At 45.7% G+C, this 21,088-nt stretch overlaps 1 protein-coding gene across 3 annotated transcripts; it reads right to left on the reverse strand.

Moving 5' to 3' along the window:
* Positions 1–547: 547 nt before the first annotated feature.
* rtn1a (reticulon 1a) lies at positions 548–21,041 on the reverse strand. 3 transcript variants are annotated; one of them, XM_069714933.1, is made up of 9 exons: positions 20,738–21,041; positions 12,290–13,033; positions 11,213–11,902; positions 3,353–3,560; positions 3,115–3,253; positions 2,941–3,010; positions 2,468–2,514; positions 2,314–2,372; positions 548–1,403 (listed from the first exon to the last, which is right to left on the reverse strand). In XM_069714933.1, exons 1-9 carry the CDS (start codon positions 20,949–20,951, stop codon positions 1,361–1,363), a joined length of 2,214 nt encoding a protein of 737 aa, XP_069571034.1. In that variant the 5' UTR covers positions 20,952–21,041; the 3' UTR covers positions 548–1,360. The 3 variants fall into 3 exon arrangements, with proteins under 3 accessions (XP_069571034.1, XP_069571035.1, XP_069571036.1); XM_069714934.1 differs by lacking the exons at positions 11,213–11,902; positions 12,290–13,033; positions 20,738–21,041 and adding an exon at positions 8,515–8,921; XM_069714935.1 differs by lacking the exons at positions 11,213–11,902; positions 12,290–13,033; positions 20,738–21,041 and adding an exon at positions 5,393–5,498.
* Between the last annotated feature and the right edge of the window lie 47 nt (positions 21,042–21,088).

The following is a 21,088-nucleotide window of genomic DNA, read 5'->3' on the forward strand; positions in this document are numbered from 1 at the left end:
AGCTTTAATGATTTAACCCAGAAATCAACGTGTTTTCGTGTCCTCTGTTTCACACACTCAATCAACACACTGATTCTTCTGCCCAGCAGCAGTAGTGAAAAAGAAACACTTTTGTGAGGTGTTCAGGAACAACTGCAGCTTCCTCAAAGCCTTAATTCAAAAAAAAAATTTTTACACTGGTTGCCCCGCCCCCTTCCTCTACGGAGTCAAGATGGTGACCGTTTAGGGTGAAAAGTGTCCAGCATTTCACACTTCTTTTTGGGGGCGTATTGAGTGCACCAGTCTTAACCGTCAAATTGCCCTTTTAAAGTTGTGAGGACCAATCTTAATGTCCCCATAATAATGGTTTGAATAGAAAGACATTTACACACACACACACACTGTAAAATCCTGCGTTGAGAGGTGTGTCAGCGCCAGAATGCGTCGGCTTATATTTATAGAAAGTGTTATCACCTTAAACTTAGCCGTTGTGTCACAGAAACTCGTCTTCTCCAACTTCAGGTCGTCTTACGAAAGTGAACTCGTGAGTAAAGGGGCAGAGGAGATGTTATACATCAAGGTACATTTATTTTTCTTATTCTTGTAATTAAATACATACTGTAAGTGCAAATAGTTAAAGAGTCCAGGGTCTAAAGAACTACAGAGTATAGTTGAACATAGTACAAAGTTGGACAGTTATTCAAACAAGCTAAATATCACCAGATACTCCTTGTCTTCATAGTAGTTGTACAACAGTACCTAAAACATGAGCGTGTGTATTGTTCCTTATGGTTATACAAAAGCAAAAACCCTACAATTACCACATCTAAGACGCATATTGTTAAATTATTCTGTGCTTGGAAACACCAAAAGGAAATCATTTTTGATATTTATATAGATATCGACATATACTGAGAGAAGCCCCGTCTGCTAACTCAGAAACATGAAGCGGTATTGAACATCGGCAGCAGAAGCGCGTCTGTGGGCATTTAGCCTTTTTGTGCCAAACCGTACAGTTTGTGGTAAGCACTGCAAAGCAAAAATGGAGCGTGATTTAAAAACTGCACAAAAGATATCAAATATTTACCCAAGGCTCGACTTCATGCACTTTATAATAAGCAACACAAAAAAAGTCAGTTTCTTTTTTTGTCTTCGAGTTGTGTACTTGTCTACCTAGAAACGGGATTATGTACGCACGTGTGACTGTGTGTGTTAGTGTTTAGACTGCTATAGACAGGGTGAAGGCTTCTCCAGTGGATGCTTTTTAGAGAACACCAAGATGACATAGCACTACGCCCCACAGATGACGACCAGGCTCTTCAACCGTCAGCCCGACTCCGAGCTGGACTGGACTGTCAGCTTCTCAGTTAGACAGACGGCTCTACTCCTCCTTCCTCTTGGCCCCGGGGATCTTTGCCTGGATCCTGGACAGAGAAAACACACTTTAATACCGTGTTTCCAACGGGACATTTACTCTAGATTAGGCTCTGCTTATATTTAATTCATTTCGAGGGGGAGCAGCACCTTCTGTGTGTGTGCGCTCTCTCTTTTTATGGCAGTCCATTGGACCAACAAGTCCGAGTTTGACTAAAATTGGTAAAGTCAGTGATCTGTCCAAAAACTGCACACATTCTTGTATCAGTTGGAAGAAGATAGAAACTTGAAGATTAAATTCACTCTAGTTTTTCTGTCTTAAAGAATAGAAACTAGTTTCAGTCAAATAGATTCATTTGTAAAGAAACAAAGAAAGTCCTCCTCTGTAACTCTGATCCACTCTGGTGTTTGGAAGTTTGTAAATCCTTTAGACTTTTCTGTATTTCTGCATAAATATGATTTAACACATCGTCACATTTTCATACAAGTCCTAAAATCAGATAAAGAGAACCCTATTGCGCAAATGAGATTAAAAAAAATATTATATTCAGTCATTTATTGAGGGTAATGATCCAATATTACAAATCTGGGAAAAGTATGTGAACCTCCTGGATCATTATTATGATCAGGTGTGTGTGTGTGGATGCTCCGTTTATTTAAAGAACAGAGATCAAAGTCTGAGAAGAGTTTCACAACACATTAGTGGAAACATCATTGCAACAGGAAGGAGATTTGTGTGAAAACGTGATGATGTTTATGCAAAAATATAGAAGATTCTGAAGGATTCGCAAACCTTCACACACCATTACTGTTTATCTGCTGGCTACTGAGCAGCAGGAATAAGTGTGGCTCTCATGCCGTGTCCAAACATGATAAAAAAAACAAAACTAAAAAAACTGGTTTGTAACAAATGGTCAGTGTATCTCTGAACTTTGCAACATGCAAATGGGGATGACTCACTTCCCCACCACGGAGTTGACCTGGGTCCGTATTAGTCCCACGTACTGATCAATCTGTGCCTGAAAATAGAAGGAAAAAATAAAAAACACCTTGTTTAAATGCTGAGCTGACTGTCAGGGCTGACTTGAGTTATCGTGAAGCTCAAAATTGGTACCTGGTGTTTCTCATAGACCACAGGCATGGTGAACATGGAGACCACAGCTGTGGAGGCACAGGGAGAGTTATGGTTAATGTTCAAGTGCTCTGACTTAAAGTGGTAATATGTTCCAACAGGAAGGCGTTTGTGTCAGCAGCACAGCCCGACCACGACTCTTATCTAAGGTCAGCTGGGAAAGTAAACGGATACTGTACAGTAAACGTGAATTGGGCTCTGCCATAGTGTTAAACACATGCTCCTGGTTACTGCCTCATACCGTTGAATGCAGCTTTGTTAGGTGTATTCTGCCTATAAAGTATTTAAAAGATATTATTGAACCAAAAGGTGAAATGCTTCTGTGTGTGTGTGTGTGTGTGTGTGTGTGTGTGTGTGTGTGTGTGTGTGTGTGTGTGTGTGTGTGTGTGTGTGTGTGTGTGTGTCCAGCAGTACTTGCTGCAGATCACACGTGAAGTAAGTCAGGATGACCTCACCTAGGATGAGCAGTGTCAGGCCGTTGAAGAGAGCGCCCACGTAGGTCAGCAGCCACATCAGGACAGCAAACTGAAACACAGAAAACACAGTGTGGTTGAGGCGTGAGCCGGCTGACGTCTCCTCTCGGCGGCGGCGAAAGCCAAACGGCGGTGGCATTTAAAGACGAGGCAAACCTTCAAAGAGTCGACCAGATCTTGTACGAGGAACAGCCTGCGGAGCTCCTTCATACAGGTGTTGGAGTAGAGCAGGATTTTGTCCGCATATTTACTAATCTGGTCCTGAGTTAGAGCGATTTCTATCTCCAGATAGGCTCTGGTAACAGATACAAGCACAGAAACAAGGGATCAATACGCACACCCTTCAGTAGTTAATAAATCCGTAAGGTCTCATTCATCAGCCTGTTTCACTCACTTGAAAGGATGCCCCTCATCGGTCTTCTGCACAGCCTGCAGCACAGACTTGTAGATCCTGAAGCTGATGGTGGCAGAGAGGGCTGCCAGGGCTAAGTAGGCTCCGACGCTGACCACACTGAACTGGGTCAGGGAGAAGAGGAGCAGAAGCACGCTGCTGAACACGGCCCCCGACTGCTTCACATTCCTCCAGTAGAGCAGGTCAATCGCTGAAGAGGAAGGACAGAACAAGGAGAAAGCGTGTTAGGACCCGTAACCGGCATGACCCCGGTTCTTGTACCGTATCATGTCGTCCCGGGCATCCATGGCTTCTCAAAGTGGATCAGGCTGCTGTGCTCTACACACACCACACATTTGGGTCAAATTACTGGAAGCTGTTCACAACTCAGTGTCCTCAAGAGAGCTCCGACTGTCACGTGATTCTGCTTTAACCCAGCTTCCTAACCTAGCTTCTCATTAGTCTAGGGTGAGCTGTGGTAGTGTGAAGGCGTCCAATGATTTGCCCGTTTAGTTTCTTTACCCCTATATATAGATCGACCTTTGTAAGAAGATAATAGCTGACTCCAACTTGTCGAGCAAGTGCCCTCGGTCCGTGTGGCCGCGCTCCAGGCCAACGGGGGCTTCATATTTACATCTGAAGCTCGCTTACCTACAGCAGCACCTGGCCTGCTCTCATACGTATACAATAAAACAGGCACAGTGCACTGAAGGTACATCTGCTCTGCCTGCTCGCAGTGCAGGATTAATGATTGACCTGTGGCTCTCTGAATGCAGAAGCAGAAATAGAAGCTCTATCAGCGGTTCACAGATAATAGCTCAACGTGACCTGGCCAGACAAGCAGCTCTGGGTCAGTGAGGAAGGATGACGATTCATCAGTGATTGCTCTGATCCGCCTCACTAGAAACGTATGAAATATACAACGCCACTGTGCCCACAGACAGCCATACGTCTTGCTGCACTATAATCCCCCCGTATTCTAAAATTCCTCCTCTTCTAGGGGCGGTGGGGCCTGTAATTCAAAGCCACTAGCAAAGACGACAAAGAAGTGATGACTGCGGATTAGCCCAGTGTACCATTACAGCTGCAGTGGCCGACATGGTCCTCCTCTGGCAGTCATCTGTGTCGTCTGAAAACATGGGCCTGTTTCCATGAGAACTGTTGGCTGCTTGTTTCACCTCTGCTGAACCAGCTGCCTCCTCCTCCTCCTCCTCCTCCTCCTCCTTCACCACCACCTCTGTATGTCTGACAGTACCACCACAGTTTGCCACGCATCTGTCGGTACCAACATCAGGAAATCCTTGATGCCACACAGCAAGGCGAAGCTGCGATAATGTAAAGTTTTATGGCAGTGAGGAAGAGAGAATTGCTGCTGAGGTCTCTCGGGTGTCTTGCTCTTCCTCCGAGCTGTCCGCCTGCCTGCCTGCTCTAATTTTAGCCATGGAGCTGTGAGCAGCATAGTGATGACGGCCATCTTTACTCCCCTCTAAAAAGCATCTGTGGATGCCAAAAAGGCAGGCTAAACCTGGATGGGGAAACAACAGTCAGTGTGACTAAATGAATCGCGGCTCACCACACACTATCCTGTTCCCACACTAAAAAAAGCACATGAATAAATCTAGACTTCTCTTCTCAGTAACCAAAAGTGAAAACAGTGCCCACCCCACCCCACCACCACCACCACCATCCCACCACCAGTATCAGATCAAAGATCAGGATCCATGTGCCACAGCTGCTGTGCATCCACCATTCCCCATCGAAGCCTTTGTTGCTGGCAACACTGACAAAACACTCAGTGTGGATACGGATTTGAATGGAGATGCTCACACACACACACACACACACACACACACACACACACACAGAGAGAGAGAGACAGGCACAGGCACAGGTAGCACAGACAGCAGCTGGAACAACACAGATGCATCAGCACCAGACAGCTCTTGCAGGTGTTGGACAGGCGACAGCGACTGCCTTGTGATGTGCTGCACAGACTGCATGCAGACTGAAAAGCTGTAGCTTGCAGTAGAAGCGTGTACTGACCTGCGGCTCCCATGGCTGAACAGGGAAAGAGGCAGCTGCTTTATCCACGGACAAAAGGAGAGCACTGAAAGGGGGGAGTCCCCCCCCCCTCTCTCTCTCGCTCTACACAGGGAGGGGAGGGGCCACGGCCACACCAGCAAATCAGCAGCCATCTGAGCAGGGGGAGGGGGTATGGGGTGTGGTTGCCAAAGAACCACATTGCAATCCAGTACACACACACACACACACACTAACACACATACAAACACAGTCTCTGTCTGAGGTCTTTTATGCTCAGGCCTTTAAGCACAGCCCTGCTGACATGAGACAAAGACTGTCAGACAACGACTAAAAATGTAAGTCAGCTGATCAGAATGGAGGACCAAAGCTTTTTAAGATGGCATCATATGACTTGAGACGCTAAAGACAAGGCTGCTCCTGCACCATTGCATGCTCATACACCCCTGCAGCCAATAAACCATCCACACTGTAGCCACTGCTCCTTTAAAACGCTTTGGTGGCAAGGATCTGCTGAGCACCTGCCTGATGCAGTTACCATAGTTACCATGCTCCATTTTCTCCCTACCACTCAACGAGAGATGGAGAGAGGGAAGAAAAGGAGAGGCCGGAGAGGGAGGAGAGGAGGGGAAAGAACGTTCCTTTGGGAACAGAGAGATTCATTTGCTGCGAATCTGGGGAATCAGCAGCACATAATGTGTCTCTACCCCCCCCCTCCAACCCCCACCCCCGGCACATAAAGACGGCCACTCCCTTTATTGTGGAGCACAAAAGGACAGTGGCAGGTTTAACACGAGGCCCGCGAGATGTCAAGTCTGTGTCAACACGTGAATAAAAGAAAGAGTAAAAGGTGTCAAGAACATCCACGTTAAAAGCTAAATTTGACGTGTTCCTGCAGTTCACATGAACGCATGCGCAGAGCGTAGAATGAATGTAGTGACAATAGAAAACGCTCCCAGGACCTAAATCCAAAACACAATACTGAACGCAGGATGTTGAATCAGAGCACAGAGGAAGTACAAGTGCTGCCCGCGGAGCCCAGTTTGTTGATACCACTCTTTCCTCACATATGACGCACAGAAAACCAGAGCAAATGACTCACACCGGTGACAATAATGTGATTTCCCATCCCCCTTTTTCTGTAGTGAAACTAGTTTAGCCTGACCTCATTAAATCACTGAAGACATCCTTGTGGCCTCAAACAAGCCATCAGCCAGCCGGAGAAAACAGACAGACTCGTGTTGCCAACTGTCTTTCACAGCTCAGAGTCGGGACAGATTTGAATTGTGGTGACTGAAACTTGTCAACTTCAGATTTGGCTGTGACATGAACATGATAAATTTATTATCGGAGAGATAAGGTGGTATTGGTTACAAACAGTTAACAAAAAGTTAACGAAACCAGCTCAAACTAAAACGGCACTTAAATGCTTCAACGGTTCAACCATCAGTTGCGTATTTCTAAAACCTGCTTCTGCTCTCAGATGATATCACTGAAAGTATTTGAGTAGTTGGATTCAGTCACACGTATTTCTTCTCTTCCAAAACGATCCAGAAAGTTTGATTGTCAAAGAAGAACGTCTGACACTTAACAAGCAAATAAATCCCCCTTAAGTACTAAACAAAGCCACCAGATAAAGATCACAGAGTTATGTTCATGTGTTTAAAAAAAAACTAATATACAAAGTATGTTTTTTTATATCTCCCCAGATGCTATAAGAACAATATTTGTTCATCTAACTACATGTATAGCTTTGTGACATGTTCTGCCATATATTCACTTGATAAATCAAGATGGGAAGATGCTGAGCATCCGTCACGCTGGTGTGCACAGTGTAGAATATATAGTTTGATCTACAACACGCATCACAGGATCATGTAGTTATTGTGTTATATTGAGGCCCGTAAGTGTGATTTATTTTCAAAAGATTCTGCCTCCGTGACTCAGTTGTTTTTTTTTATAAGTCTGCATCATGGTTGGATCATTCCTGAGTGGTTTGGTGGGCAGTGAGTCAGTGATGTGCATTACGATGACTAAACAAAAAAAATGATCAAGATGATGTAGGGGCATTGAAGAGCAGAGGATAAATGAGCTCACCTTCATCCTCTGCTGTGCTGACTACACCGTCTGAATTTAATGCGTTCCTTATGCTGTGGAAGGACCTCGTCCGATCGGCTATCGTGTTGCACGGTGTCGAGCATTGATTTAGGCTGAATTAAATGGATAGTTACTCAGCAGAATGATGAGCAATTTTTTGGGTTTGTTTTTTGCAAAGCTGCACGACCAAAAACGGACATCGTTATAGTTTCTCTGACCAGAGGAGCAGACTATTTTATTGCATTTTCTCTGCTTTGCCAAAATTAAAAAGATGGCAGATAATAAAGGAGCAGCAGTGTGGAGGAAGCGGCGCCATTTTCTCTCTTGGCCCCTTCTACGAGCCACCAATGCTATGGAAACAAGACAGCCGGAGGATTCTCTTCCCCGGCCCAGTCTCTGCAAGGTACCATGGCAGCCGAGGAGATAGGGCTGATGTAATCAGGATGGGTGCGCCCTGGTTACCATGGAGACAGTCTGTCAGTGCCATCCGGATGCTCTGGCTGCATCGTTCCACAAAAACGGCGCATACGCCATATCAAAGTGGGGAGGGTGATAACAATGACACGCCTTAGTCCATAACACTGGCATCCATCTTAACATGCACCCAAAACAGATGGCTCCCAGCACGCTGGTGTGTGTACACTTATTTTCCAAAACACCCACCAGCGCCTCTCATTCGCCCTCTTCTTCTTTTCCTTTTTTTTTTTTTTCCGGGATGTACACACATGAAGCAGAAAGGATCTGACATCAGGGCGTGTCCACATGAAAGGAGGCACGAGTAGACGGCACCGTTTCATCCCCCAACCCTTACAAACACTATTAGATAACAAATATGCACATGAAATGCACACACACACACACACACACACACACACACACACACACACACACACACACACACACGCTCCAGACCACACACTGGCACCGTCATGAATATTTAACCTACATGCAGAAATAACAGCGCCCATCTCTCGCAGCCACAAAACACAAGACAATTGATGAGGAAATCACAGTAAGCGCATCAGTACCCTGGCCCTTCCAGCTGCTCCAGGAGATTTCCTTCTTGGTCACGTCTGCAGTGGCCTGCATGCTGGTGATCAGTTATGTCCCTGTTCTCTCTCTCTTTCTCTTTACGGTCTCCGTTTTCTTCTTTGTCTCCCTCTTCGGCTGCTCACTCACTCATCCCAGGAAGGCATGAATGGTCGAAAAGGATGCGGGAGAGAGGCTGAGATGACAGAGAGGGAGGAAGGGAGGGAGGGAGGGAGGAAAAGGTTTCCAAGGTGCTGCCGGCTCGCAGAGCACAAAGACTGATACCGTGGAGCGGCGCTGGCTAGAACAGAAGGAGCAGGGAAAGTGCGCCTGTGTTCTGGTGGAGGGAGGAGAGTGTGTGTGTGTGTGTGTGTGTGTGTGTGTGTGTGTGTGTGTGTGCGTGTGTGTGTGTGCGTGCGGGGTGGGGGTGGGGGGCAAATTGTAAACACCACACCACCGTTTCTGCTGCAGCAAACCATCCATGCAATGATTAAGAGCCTCGGGGGGTAAGAGGGTGGGTGGCGATAGACGGAGGCTGAGAAGGTGCACTCGCTTTCACAATAAAAGCCTTTAAGAGCGCTTCAGACTGGTGATAGTGTGGGTGCAGGCAATGGGAGGGTTATCCCACATTCACTTTGATCAGAAACCGAAGCAGGTGGATGCATTGCTCTCTTGCTAGCCGCTCTGGCATCCCTTATGGCTTTTTTTTTTTTTTTTTTTTTGTGTAGCAGCACATTTATTGCTGTAATTTGTAATATATAAATCATTTTATAGTTTCATGTCATGCAGCACACCAGACGGGATGCAAGAGCAGTGTTTTCTGAAGGTTCAGACGTAGCTGGATTTGATACCATGTTGCTGAGGAAGAATATGGCAAACTTCCAGCTGTGCTTTTCTATATTTGTACATAACAATATTTAAGGTTGCAGCCACGGATTAAAATAGCTGTCTCCGCTATGATTCGCTGGTAATTGAAGAGGCAAAGTGTTTGTTCTTAATAATTCAAAAGGAGAAACACTGTGCATTACAGCACAATGTTTAGTCCCTTCAGGATGTGCTGTTGCTTTATGATTTCCTCCCCCTAATAAATTTGTAATTCAAATGCAGCTACTATGACGAGACCTGCGACCGAAAAAGCAAAGTGGGATGCTTACAAGCACAAAAAAGAAACGGCACAGTCACTGTTGTGTCGGCGCTGAGCAGAGAACAATTCCATGATAGTTTGGGCTCCTGTCCCCCCTTGTCTCCTTCCGTCTCCTCCTGCCCCCTGCCCCCCTCCCCCTCCACCCCACAGAGAGCCACACCTCAAACCTTCTGCTTAATGCAAGCCTCACAGCCCTCGATGCCAATACCGACCAAGAGGAAAGGAAAGGGCTAATTTCTCGGAACCAGACTGAACATGTTCCCCCATCACTGTTGCTATGGTAACTAGTGTGGAAGTGCACTGACTGATGAATATCTGATAAGTCTTCAGCCAGAACAGTGATGACATAGGTACACTGCGTCCTCTAGTGGTGAAGATAAAATGCACGTGACCTGCTTTTTTATTTTTTTATAATTTCCAGAACCTTCTTTCAGTCTGAGTAAACAAAACAAGACAACCGTTTTCAGCTGGTATTCAGTCGCGGGAATTTGCATTTGAAACATGCAACTTTTAACCTGATTCAGCAGGGAAACGCAGCGAGTTTCCAGAAAGCCATGCAAACACATCTCCTCTCTGTAAGAGGCCACAGAGGAGCAAAGGCAAGCGATAAAAGATATAATTCAGATATGATTTCTTTTGCATTACAATTATGACAAATTTAAGAGAAAGCCTCCAAAGCTCTTAAGTAGAAGTGTGCCCCAGTTTTGATATCATAGGATTATGTAACCCCCCCCCCTCCCCTTCCCCATTTACAAGGACAGAGAGAGCAGCCGATCCACGTCAAAATGCCCATGCCGACATCAAATGTGCAGCTTAGACTGCATTAACTGCGACTGGCGTGTCTGACTTATCTAATCACAGCACGGTGAAGAGTGATGTAAGAATTCAATGCCGTCAAGATGCTGCAAAAGCTTTTCTCTCAACATTTGCATTTTATAATTGGTGCCGTTTCCGCGGACACCAGATAAGGTCGTGTTTTACAGGTAAGACTGAGTAGCTGTCGACTTCCAGTCATCATGCATGCACACAAATGTGAATCAACAGCATCCTGACTCTGCTTTTCTATTCCTCAGATTTACCACCAGGGGGAAGCAGATCTGGGGGGGGGGACACAACACAAGCAGGACCCGCCCACTTCGTAGGCACACACGCACTCAGCAGTGGAACATCCCATCTTTCTCTCAGCAGAACCTTTCATTTCGCAGCCTTGTCAACACCTCGCAGGTTGCTACGAGGAGGTCAACAAACAAACGTAGTGAATCAGCATAAACTGTCAATTATATCCAAACTTTTATTGCATATGATAAGTAAAGCTTTAAACACCAATGCACATGCAACTGCTCGTTCATTTGGGCATGAAACACACCAGCAGATACAACTTTACCTGTTCCCCAAGCTGACAGCTTTTTATTTCTGCAAAGATAGTACTCGTAATAATAGTGGTTTATAAAACCACTGCAACAGTGAAACGACGAGTAAATCCTTGTGCTCCAACGGAGAGACCTTAATAATGTTACATTCTTAATAGAAAAATGAAGAATTTTAGGACTCACCTCTTTGTTTATCAAAGCCCTCCAGAATGACTGCTACATCAGGTTTTCCGAGGTCTCCCTTGCCCTCGTTGGTGAACTTGTGCATGTCATCCTGGTGGGTCTTTTCTGATCGCACCTCTGGGGGCACAGCAGCAGTTGGGGGCTTTGGCTTGCTGGGGCGATCCTCCTCTGTTTTCACTGGGTTCTTGACCTTTTCTGTGATCGGGGGCTCGACCGGTGCCACCTCAGCGGTACTGCGGGGAGGGACGACGCTGGGAACCAGGGGGGAGGGAGGGCTGACTCCCTGCTTTGGGTCGCTGAAGCCCTGCTCTCTCTTTGGGCTTTCTTCAGATGCCGACTCAATGAAGAGCTCACTGTCAAGCTCTGCCTCTCTCTCTTCCCTCAGTATGCTGTAGGATGTGGGTGCAGCGTGGCTGCCAGCGGGGCCAAAACCACCCTTGGCGACTGGGGGATTGTCAAAGGGGTTGTTAGGCTGGCTGAAAGTGCCCTTGCTTTTAGGCGGCTGGGCAAAGGGGTTGTTACTGGCCTTGGGAGGTTCCTCAGACACCAACTCAATCTCTGAGTCTCCAGACTCTGCGCTGCTGCCGCCGTCATGCTCCCTGCTGCTGGCCTTTGTGCCTGCGCTGCCTTTGGAAGCTGCAGGCTTCGCTGCGTCGGCCTTGAACATGTCATGGGATGGGAATTCTTTATCTGCTCATAAAGAAATGCAGAGAAAAGTTAGTATTAGTGTCACAAATCACAAATCCAGACACACAGTATGTGCACATATTTCTTTTGAAAGAAGGAATAAAACTGTCTTTATCTTGCAGATACAGTTTTAAATTCGACTTATGCTAATGTTGTGTTACATTTGAGCATTTTTTTTAAATTTATTTGAGCATTTAACATTGAAATGCACATTCTCATCTGGTTATTTTATCCATTAACAGTTTCTGTTTCCGTTCCTTCTTTCTGGAATCGTTCCTGAATCGGAAAACTATATTGCAATATTACACAACAAAGATTTTTAACCATATCGCCTCTTCCTGTGTCTGAACATGTGGCAGGTGTGTGCGTGTGAGTCTGTGCTGCGCCTACGTGTTGGTGAAGCATTCGGAGTGGAAGCAGGGCTGTCGTCCTCCGGCTCCGATAGCGTCACCGTGGGAACGCCCTGCAAGCCCACGCTGAGGACGTTTTCCCGCTCGGACAGAGCGACCGGAGCGGGCTGTTGCTGCTGCTCGGCCTTCGTAGCTGGAGGATGGGACTCGGTCAAGGTGATCTTCACTGGGCTGGCCGTCTGCGGGGTGCCGCCCAGGTTTCGGTAGGAACGGTAGTCTGTCAGCTCCTCGTCGGACGGCTCCTCCACATAGGGGAAAGAGTGGGAGTCCAGCGCTGGACCCAGATTTTCTTCCTCTTCGTACTCATCATCCACATCTTTTCCAGGGTTGTTATCTATGTAGCTGCCCAGTGAGTCATGACCAGTTGAGCGTTTGTCCACCAGGCTGTGTAGAGCCCCCTGGTGCTGGTCGTGGCGCTCATCCCCGTGGCTGATGTCCATGTAGTTGTAGGATTCTGTCTTATCGGGCCCCAGCAGAGATTTTGGCATGTCATCGGCTAAGTTGGAGGTCATCTTGGTGCTGGAGCTGAAGCTGTAGGTGTCGCTTGAGAAGGGATCGAGGTCAGAGGAGGCAGGGGAGCCAGAGGAGCGGTTGGAGGGCTTCAGGTCGTCCGACAGGTAGGAGGCTTCCCGGCCTGATGTGAAGCTCTGATTGGACAGCAGGGAGGTGTACACATCACCGTCATCATTCATAGGCTTCCTAAACAGGCCAGACATGGGATCATCTACAAAACAGACAGAGAGAGAAAGAGGAAAAACGTATAACTCAGGTGACGGATGAGGAAGAATGGCAGCACTGTCTGTGTCACACGACTGAGTCAAACCAGCCTGTGCTGGAGCAGTTTGATTAATGAAAACATCCAGTTAAACAAGCTGCCAGAGAGAGGGGCTGTGGCACCGTGAGAGCAGCACAGACAGACTGCGTGTCCGGCTGTGCAGATCAGCGAGGATGCAATAACAGAGGGTACTTGTAACCAAAGAGGGACAAAGGGGGATTGTTCAGATCCCAAAAACCCCACAGTGTCACAACCAAAGTCTGTTCAAAACCATGCAAGCAAAGGACTGCCTGTAGTCACATCTCTGCTCTGTAATCACTAATCCTGCATCTCCCCTGATAGAAATTAGTGTCATGAAAATGAACATGCACACACACAAGATGGGAACTGTACACTGGATGTGCGAGCTTGGAATTGAATTCAAAAATGGGCCGAGAGTGTTGGTATTTATCATCTGTGTGAGATTATGTGTGCTCTGCTGTGAAATATCACACATCTCACCGAATAATGTGTTACAGTGCTGCAGGGAAATGTTAAAAGTGGGCAGAAATGGACTTGTTAGGAATTTAAGATCACGTCAGATCAAATGTCAAGGTCAAGTGACGGTTTCACATTTGTTGACTTGGTGTCCAACCTCTGGTCTAAGCCGAGCGCAGCCTCATCGACAAACACACTCTGCTTCAGGTTCATGTGGAAAAGTAGAAATAAAATACCAATCATCAAAGTCCCCAAACACAACCAACATATAATCCTAACATTTGTGTTGTGCTGTGTACTAGTCAGAGTTTGTACTTCCACAAACCGAGCTCCTCCTCCTGCTCTCTCCAGCCCTGTTTCTCCCAGGGCAGTGGTGGCGCTATAAATAGGCTGGATCCAGCTGCTGGGCTGGACAAGGGGGAAGATTTAAAATAGCAGCCTTAGGGTTAGTTCTGGAGGATGCAGACTAACTGACAGAAGACCCAACAGGTCAGGACGTCCCGTCCCTCCCTCTGCTTCCTCTAAAAAGCTCCACCACCCTTCCCTTCTGCTGTCTTTCCAACTACTGCTTCCTCAGTCATTAACAATACATCATACCGCAGGACGGCGGGATAAACACCACACACCCAGGCTGGGATACGAGGGAAGGGGTGATGTGACATGGAAGAGAAACAAAGCAGGCCAAGATATTTTTGAGCCTGATGTTATTTTGTATTAAATAGGCTAACATGCCTCCTAGATGAACATCTGAACTGCCTGTAGACCTAAACTGTAGGTGGAATAGACAGCTGTTCAGCTATGTTCAGCCCAGTGACATGATTGCCCTCGATGCACTGCTAAAGTGATCCAATGTATAATCCTCTTAGTGTACTACCATAGTGTAGGTCCCATCAGCCATCACCCTGGCAACACCAACAGAATCCAACACTCACTGATTCACTGTACAAATAAATACTGTGCAGTGGGAGGCTCTCAAAGCCACTACAAACGTCGAGGTGATCTCTGGCTGTGAACTGCTAGTAATCTTGTGGACTGTCGGCAGCACCTCCCTCTCTCGTTATCAAACCCCTCTACGTAGCAACACAGAGAAACATACCAGCAGTTGCATAAGGCATCTGCAACAATTAAGAGGCTGAATTCTTGTCTCGAGCTGCCAGGAGGGCAGCCGCTCCGAGCAGACGCTCCACAAACGTGTTAGAGATCGAGGGCATTTTGAATCTGCTGACGTAGCATAGCACCCAGACACTGGAAAAACCCACGAGGCTGAAACAAATGCTCGACTGCACTCCGATGGGATTGGACATGACAACAGAGGAATTCTCTGCTCACAGTGCGGCCACACAACATAATCATGTCACTGAAAGGATAGTGCAGTTAAATAAATAAGTCCTGGTGGATGTGCTGTGAAGGGGCAGTCCTTTTGTTGTCCTCTGTGCAGCCAGTGCAGCTCTGAAACTAATGCAGACTGACAGTCTGCTACGCCACCGAGGCATGGGCTCCTAATTATCAGGCAACAGACAAAAACACGGGAGCACGGATGATATCAAAGGGGCCGGCGTTGCAAAATGAATATATTACCGCTGGATTTAAAGGTTTACTGAGCAGCTTGCACAGCAGAGCTTTTCCCCTTGACGACACTGACCTACTGCTGTTATCCAATGTACAATAAAGTAAAGAGACTGACATAAATAATAGAACGGGACTTTAACAGTGATTGAGGTGATGCAAAGAGAAATTTCACCGTTTCTTCTCTCGCAAACTTTGCTTGCTAGTCTTGAGTGTATTTAGTTGTCTGGCTTCTTGCAGCCGGGAGATGCTGCCAGTTCAATAAAACACCACAACAACAAGCTATGAATCATTTCTGCCTGTCTGTGCTGTCTGAGAACCGGCCATCGATAGTCCCGGCTTTATTTCAACTTCTCCTTAAAGCATCGGCTCTGTAACGATTCCATTACTCCGGCTATGACCCTCTCAACCGTGGTGTTGCCTTTCAGGAGTTCTCTTTCACAACATGACCTTGTGCAAACCAATCCATCAAGATGATTACTGTGCTCTTCTTTCAAAGCCATCTGCTCTTTTGATGTTAAATAATATGCTCTGGCTTATTATTCTAGGTGTAAATCATTTTCACAGGTTACTGTATATATATACTATACTTCGTTCACAATGACAGAAAGAAAGAGAAAGTGAGATAAGATTTTTTTTTTTTTAAAAAAAGGCTTTGTCTATGATACGCTGTTAGAAAGTGTTTGGAAGTACAGATTACGCCCGGGTGTTTTAATGCCTCCGCACCGCCGACGGCCGTGGCAGCAGGCTTTATGTGTTCGGGTTGTGCGTCTGTCCCGTTCTTGTGAACACGAAAGCTCAGCAACGCCTTGAGAAAACCTCAAAAGATTTGGCACAAAGATGAACAGTTTTGAATTTTGGGGTCAAAGTTCAAGTTCTCTGTGACCTCACATCTCTCGCGTCCGTCTGTCCCATTCTCCGAAGCGTGACAACTCGGGAGCACCTCGAGGCGATTTCTTCAAATTTGTCACAAAATTTGTTTGCTTGGACGAAAGGAGGAACTAATTCGATGGCAGGGGTCAAAGGTAAAAAATCGCTGCGACCTCGCAAAACATGTTCGTGGGCGAAACTGAAGAATTCATGCGCTACTCGTGACAACATTTCAAACAAAATGTCTACCAGAATAAAATGACGGAGTGATGACGTTTTGGATCCCAAAGGTCAACTTCACTGTGATGTTTTTACGTTCAGCAAAACCCTTTTCTAGCCGCCACTCAGCACCATAACTCAGGAACAGAAGGGGAGAGTGTGAACACATTTCACATTTGATACTTGATTGGTGACACTATTTTTGTGTCCACCTTGAAACGGAGGTGATGGTAGAGGTCAGAATCACTTTCATTGGCCGAGCTTGTAAACACATACAAGGATTCCTTCAAACTACAGGTATCCTATGAGTCTGGACAGATATGGATGTAAACAGCAACTTGACGGAGGCAAACAACCGCCAGGTGGATTGTAGTTTCCTTTAGTTTTGTGTGTTATATTTGTATATTATATTTGTGTTATTCCTTTTAAATACAGTCTACGGTGTTAACAGAAGTTGTGTGTTACAGTTTAATAAACTGAAGTGTCCTTCCATGTAGGGATGGGCCAAAATGTTTGGTATGGTACAGCACAAGAATAAATCAAATACTCATTAATGGGTACTTTTCTGCATTCCAGTACTTTTGTTGTACTTCAGTATTAAACCTGAAGGTAAGTGACTGCGTAAACTGTGTAAAAATGTCCTTTTTTTTTTTAGGTAAAAATCAAAACAAACTCCACATGGATAGTATATATTTATATATATATGCAAATCATATTCTAAATAAATAATCAAACTGCCTCTAAAACTAATTAAATACATTAAGTGTTTGCTTTTTATTACTAATCAGGACGACAGAACTGAAGTTGAATTTAAGATTCACTTCAGGTTATATTTTGTGTCTGTCTTCAAAAGCTTTGTTTATAATGTTTATGTTCAGGATTGACTGCATGAATACATGAATACCAGTCACAAACGACCCCACTTTAATGTCGGTAAAGAAGAGGAAAATGGAGGGCACAAAGGCAAGCCTGTACTGAGAGCTGAGGTACAACAAAACTACTGGCAGAGGTCGATGGAGGAGCAGCTGTGCTGAGGGATTCAAGTGCTCTGCTGCATTGATCCGAGAGAACGAGGACATACAATTACTGTAAGAAACGTTCTTATGTTCTCTCCGTTCGTAAAAAGATCACCGAAGGAGACGCGAGACAAATGTTACTGTTCCAGCAGCCCTCGTCAAAGATAAATCAATCTGGCGACGGTTTAAATTAAAGCTAATCTGCCCTCATTCGGATTCTGAAGCCGTGGTTACGTACAGTACCTGTCTTCTACGCTATTGATCGTGTTTTTCTCGCTCGGATGGAGCTTTACGGATGAATGGAGAGGATGTGGGAGGATCCAGACTGAGTGTCTGCAAGCTGTCTGCTTTGGGTCAAAGCTCTCAATCTGGTGTGACTTTGAATTGGCAATTCACTTTCATAGTACAGACAAGAGTTTGGCATGAAGAGTACAAGTGCAGGTAGAATGACAAGCCGAGCAAAAGGTTACAATAAACCATAAATAAATTGAAGGACTGTTGTGAGTGCCTCTGCTGATAGTAGCTCTAATCCCATGAGCTGTTTTGCACTACTCTGCTCAGGGATTACTCCGGACCCAGAGAGCTGGACTGAGGCAGTAAGATCATAAACATAGCATCATGTTTCACATGCTGGCCTTTAATTGTTTTCTGGGCAAACACATGGGAACACAAGACATTAGGAATGATGATTTATTGATACAGTGAGAGCTTTGTTTTTGTCCCTTGCAGTGGATTTTTTTTTTGGGGCTCGGTCTGTCACACTTTAATCTGTCGTTTCTATCCCTCAGCATTAGCTAATTGGTCCTGGAGACCGATGAAGGTGAGAGTGTTACCCTGCCAACAAACGGATTTTAATATGTTAGGTTCTGGGCAGCAGACACCGGCTCACACCTGGGAGCCGCACTGCTGACCACGACAGGCCTTCGTTGGAAGAAGATACTAAATTAAAAGCCATCGTTTGCAGTTCCATTTCTTCCCCGACCGTTTAGCCATTTGAACGATCGGTCTTCTCATCACGGCCGCGCCTCTCTCGCCATTTGCCTGCTGCCCCCCCCCCCCCAACCTCCTTCCCCTCCCCCTCCTCTGTATTATCTTGCATCTTTATCATCGAGACTGAAAAGACGTAGCACTTCATGCCCTCCTGGGAACAGGAGCACAGCTCTCACCAGCTAAAGGCACAAATGCATTGTGCTGCCTTATGCAGTTCAACAGAATCCACTAAGTGCTTTCTCTATCTGAAAGATATGGAAAAGACCCAGCCAGAAATTTGCTGTCTCATCCTTGTCACCAATGATATGCTGAAGTGGAGAAAGACTCCAGTCTAATCCACCTCTTTGTCAGGACATAGAAAGTGAACAGTATATAATGCACCAGCAGGAGGTATGAAGTTGGAAAGATGCAAAATGCAGTGTCACTGTTTGTGCACAATATGCACTTCGTCTTCTTCTATGCCGGAGAGCAGCAGAGGGCTGTTAGACACACATCTGCTGAAGACAAAACTCCACTGTGGTGTTTTCACAGCACATCAGACCTGGTCACGATGCAGCAGCATCTTCCGCCACTTTCTTTCTCACGCCTCTTGAAACTTTCAAAGGAAGGAAAACGTTTGAAGTTAAAAAAATAAATTAAAAAAAGAGAGCCTCTACTGTACTGCACTGTCTGTGATCCACGGATAATGTTCTGTCCTGTGGTAATTTGATACAGCTGAAATCAGCATTATCGGGGTCCTGTGGGCAGATCAGTGTTGTGAACAAGATTTAGGACAGGCATGGGTCGATTACCTCCAGAAGGAATTCTAGACAACTTGCAGGGATACAGTTTCGTTGTTCGCGCCGGTCAAAAAGCAAACTTCTTTTCTGGCCTTGTTAAAAAGAACATTTTTACATTTTCACAAAGGTAAAAATGCAATTTGTGATCATCCATCAGCAAAGCAGAGAAGTAAAGTGTTTCGGCGTGGCCCGCTGGGAATGAATGTCTCCGACAAAGATTAGAGCAGACAATAACATGTCTGGTTCTGAGGGAAATGTCCACTGTGCCCTGCTCGATGTGATGAGATCGGCACTGTTCCCACCAAGAACACAAGTGACAGAGAGGATTACTTCACCGCTACGGACACGGCTCAGTGGGAGTCGCAGCCAGAACAGACAGCTATTCTTTCCTCTTTTAGGAACCAAAACAAAGTGTGTGTGTGTTTGTCTGTCTGCACCTACACATATTCCAGCTTGTCTGGCACACTATAATGAAAGTGGAGCATGCGCTTTGTTTACTTTTTCTAGAAAGGGAAACCAAAAAAAAGCCAGTTCGTAATGTAATTTCACTTAATATTCACTGAGTTTGCGTCAAGATTATCCTTTTTAACTATTGCGGGTGTGTTGTGTGTTTTTTGCAAAAGGCTTTTCCCATTGAACTATTTACTTTTGAATGCTAAAGTTCTTCTTTCAAGAAAAATTCAAAGGATTCAATTCCAATATCTGCATATAATAATGCTGTTGTTTTCTTTAAGGATACACAAAGTACCTATGTTTTCTTTACTGTTTTGGACCAGCAGCAGCAGCTTTAGCGACATGAGAGAGGCCTGAGCAGCAAAGAGAGGACGCTGGGCAGCTTCTTTTATATATATTTTTTTTAAAAGCATAATCTCATGAATTTTTCAGTGAATTCGTGAATAAAAGTGCAAGGCTCTAGTTTTGCTCGCCAAGCGAATAGTGAGCCCTGTTTCTTCAGGATTAAAAATAGCAGCATGAGGCGAGCAGTGCTGAGGAGAGTGATGGTCTGCATTATCTTCCCACAAAAACACAGCCTCCAGCATCCAATAATACAAAAACAGGGATGCAGGACTCCTCAGTGCATTATATATATATATATATATATATATATATATATATCATTATTTTTTTTTTCAGAACTGATGGAATATTTGTCTGAAGTCTCTTTGTTTATAAAATGTAGAATAAAGTTATTTTGTGAAAGCCGGGGGCTTTAAATGAAAAAGCAGGTATTTGTTACAGTTATAGGTCTCACCTACATGTGGGTGCTTCTACAGCAATTATAGGCCATTTAATGATCAACAGGCTATTTGTTAATGCTTGCTGTACCCCGTCTAAACCTTCCCTATAGACTCCAGTCTCATCAGGAGAGAACTGCAGGCAAGTGGGGGGGGTGGAAAAAAACAAAACCCACAATGATATGTGATGTTTCATAACTATTTAAGGCTGATTGAATTTAGTTTTGGAGAGATTATTCCAGTGTCGTGGCAGCTGATGCTCTGACATCCTGTGGGAAGTTACAGCTTTGGTTTTTTTTTTTTTGTGTGTGTTTTCAAGCGCGCAAGTTTGACCAAAGCAGATCCGACAGGCCGTATGTCCTGAAGCTCCCGACAAATGGACCCGGCCGCGTCCGTCGCGTTAACGCCGACGCGTTGTGCTCTCAAATGTTCGGCTTGAACGCGCCTTGAAACACCACGCACGGGGATAAATATGAAGATTTAAACCGAGGCGAGTCTTACCTGTAGATGCAGTTTCCATAGCAACAGGAGGCCTTTTCCCGTCGTCCTGGAAAGGATGAAATTGTTGATCCAGGTCGCCCGCCGCGTCGCCGCCTCTCGGTTTGAATTGCTCGTCGAACCGGGTCGGTGTGTTCCCAAACAGGCCGTTCCGCTCATAGTCATCCCCAAACCACTTCCCTTCCGAGCCGAGCTCCTCACCGGGCTGAGCAGACATGCTTTTTTTTTTTTTTTTCCTCCCTGTTGTCGGACTTCTTCTCTACGGTATAAGCGGGGCTGCACTGTAAACGAACGGTGGCAGCGTTTGCGCTAAGATGGAAGAAGCGCACACACGCACACACGCGCGCACACACA

This window comes from Brachyistius frenatus, unplaced genomic scaffold, assembly GCF_029030835.1.
Source record: "Brachyistius frenatus isolate BFR_SWC_R1_liver_20210118 unplaced genomic scaffold, ASM2903083v1 Contig_136, whole genome shotgun sequence".
In the NCBI taxonomy this organism is placed as follows: domain Eukaryota; kingdom Metazoa; phylum Chordata; class Actinopteri; family Embiotocidae; genus Brachyistius; species Brachyistius frenatus.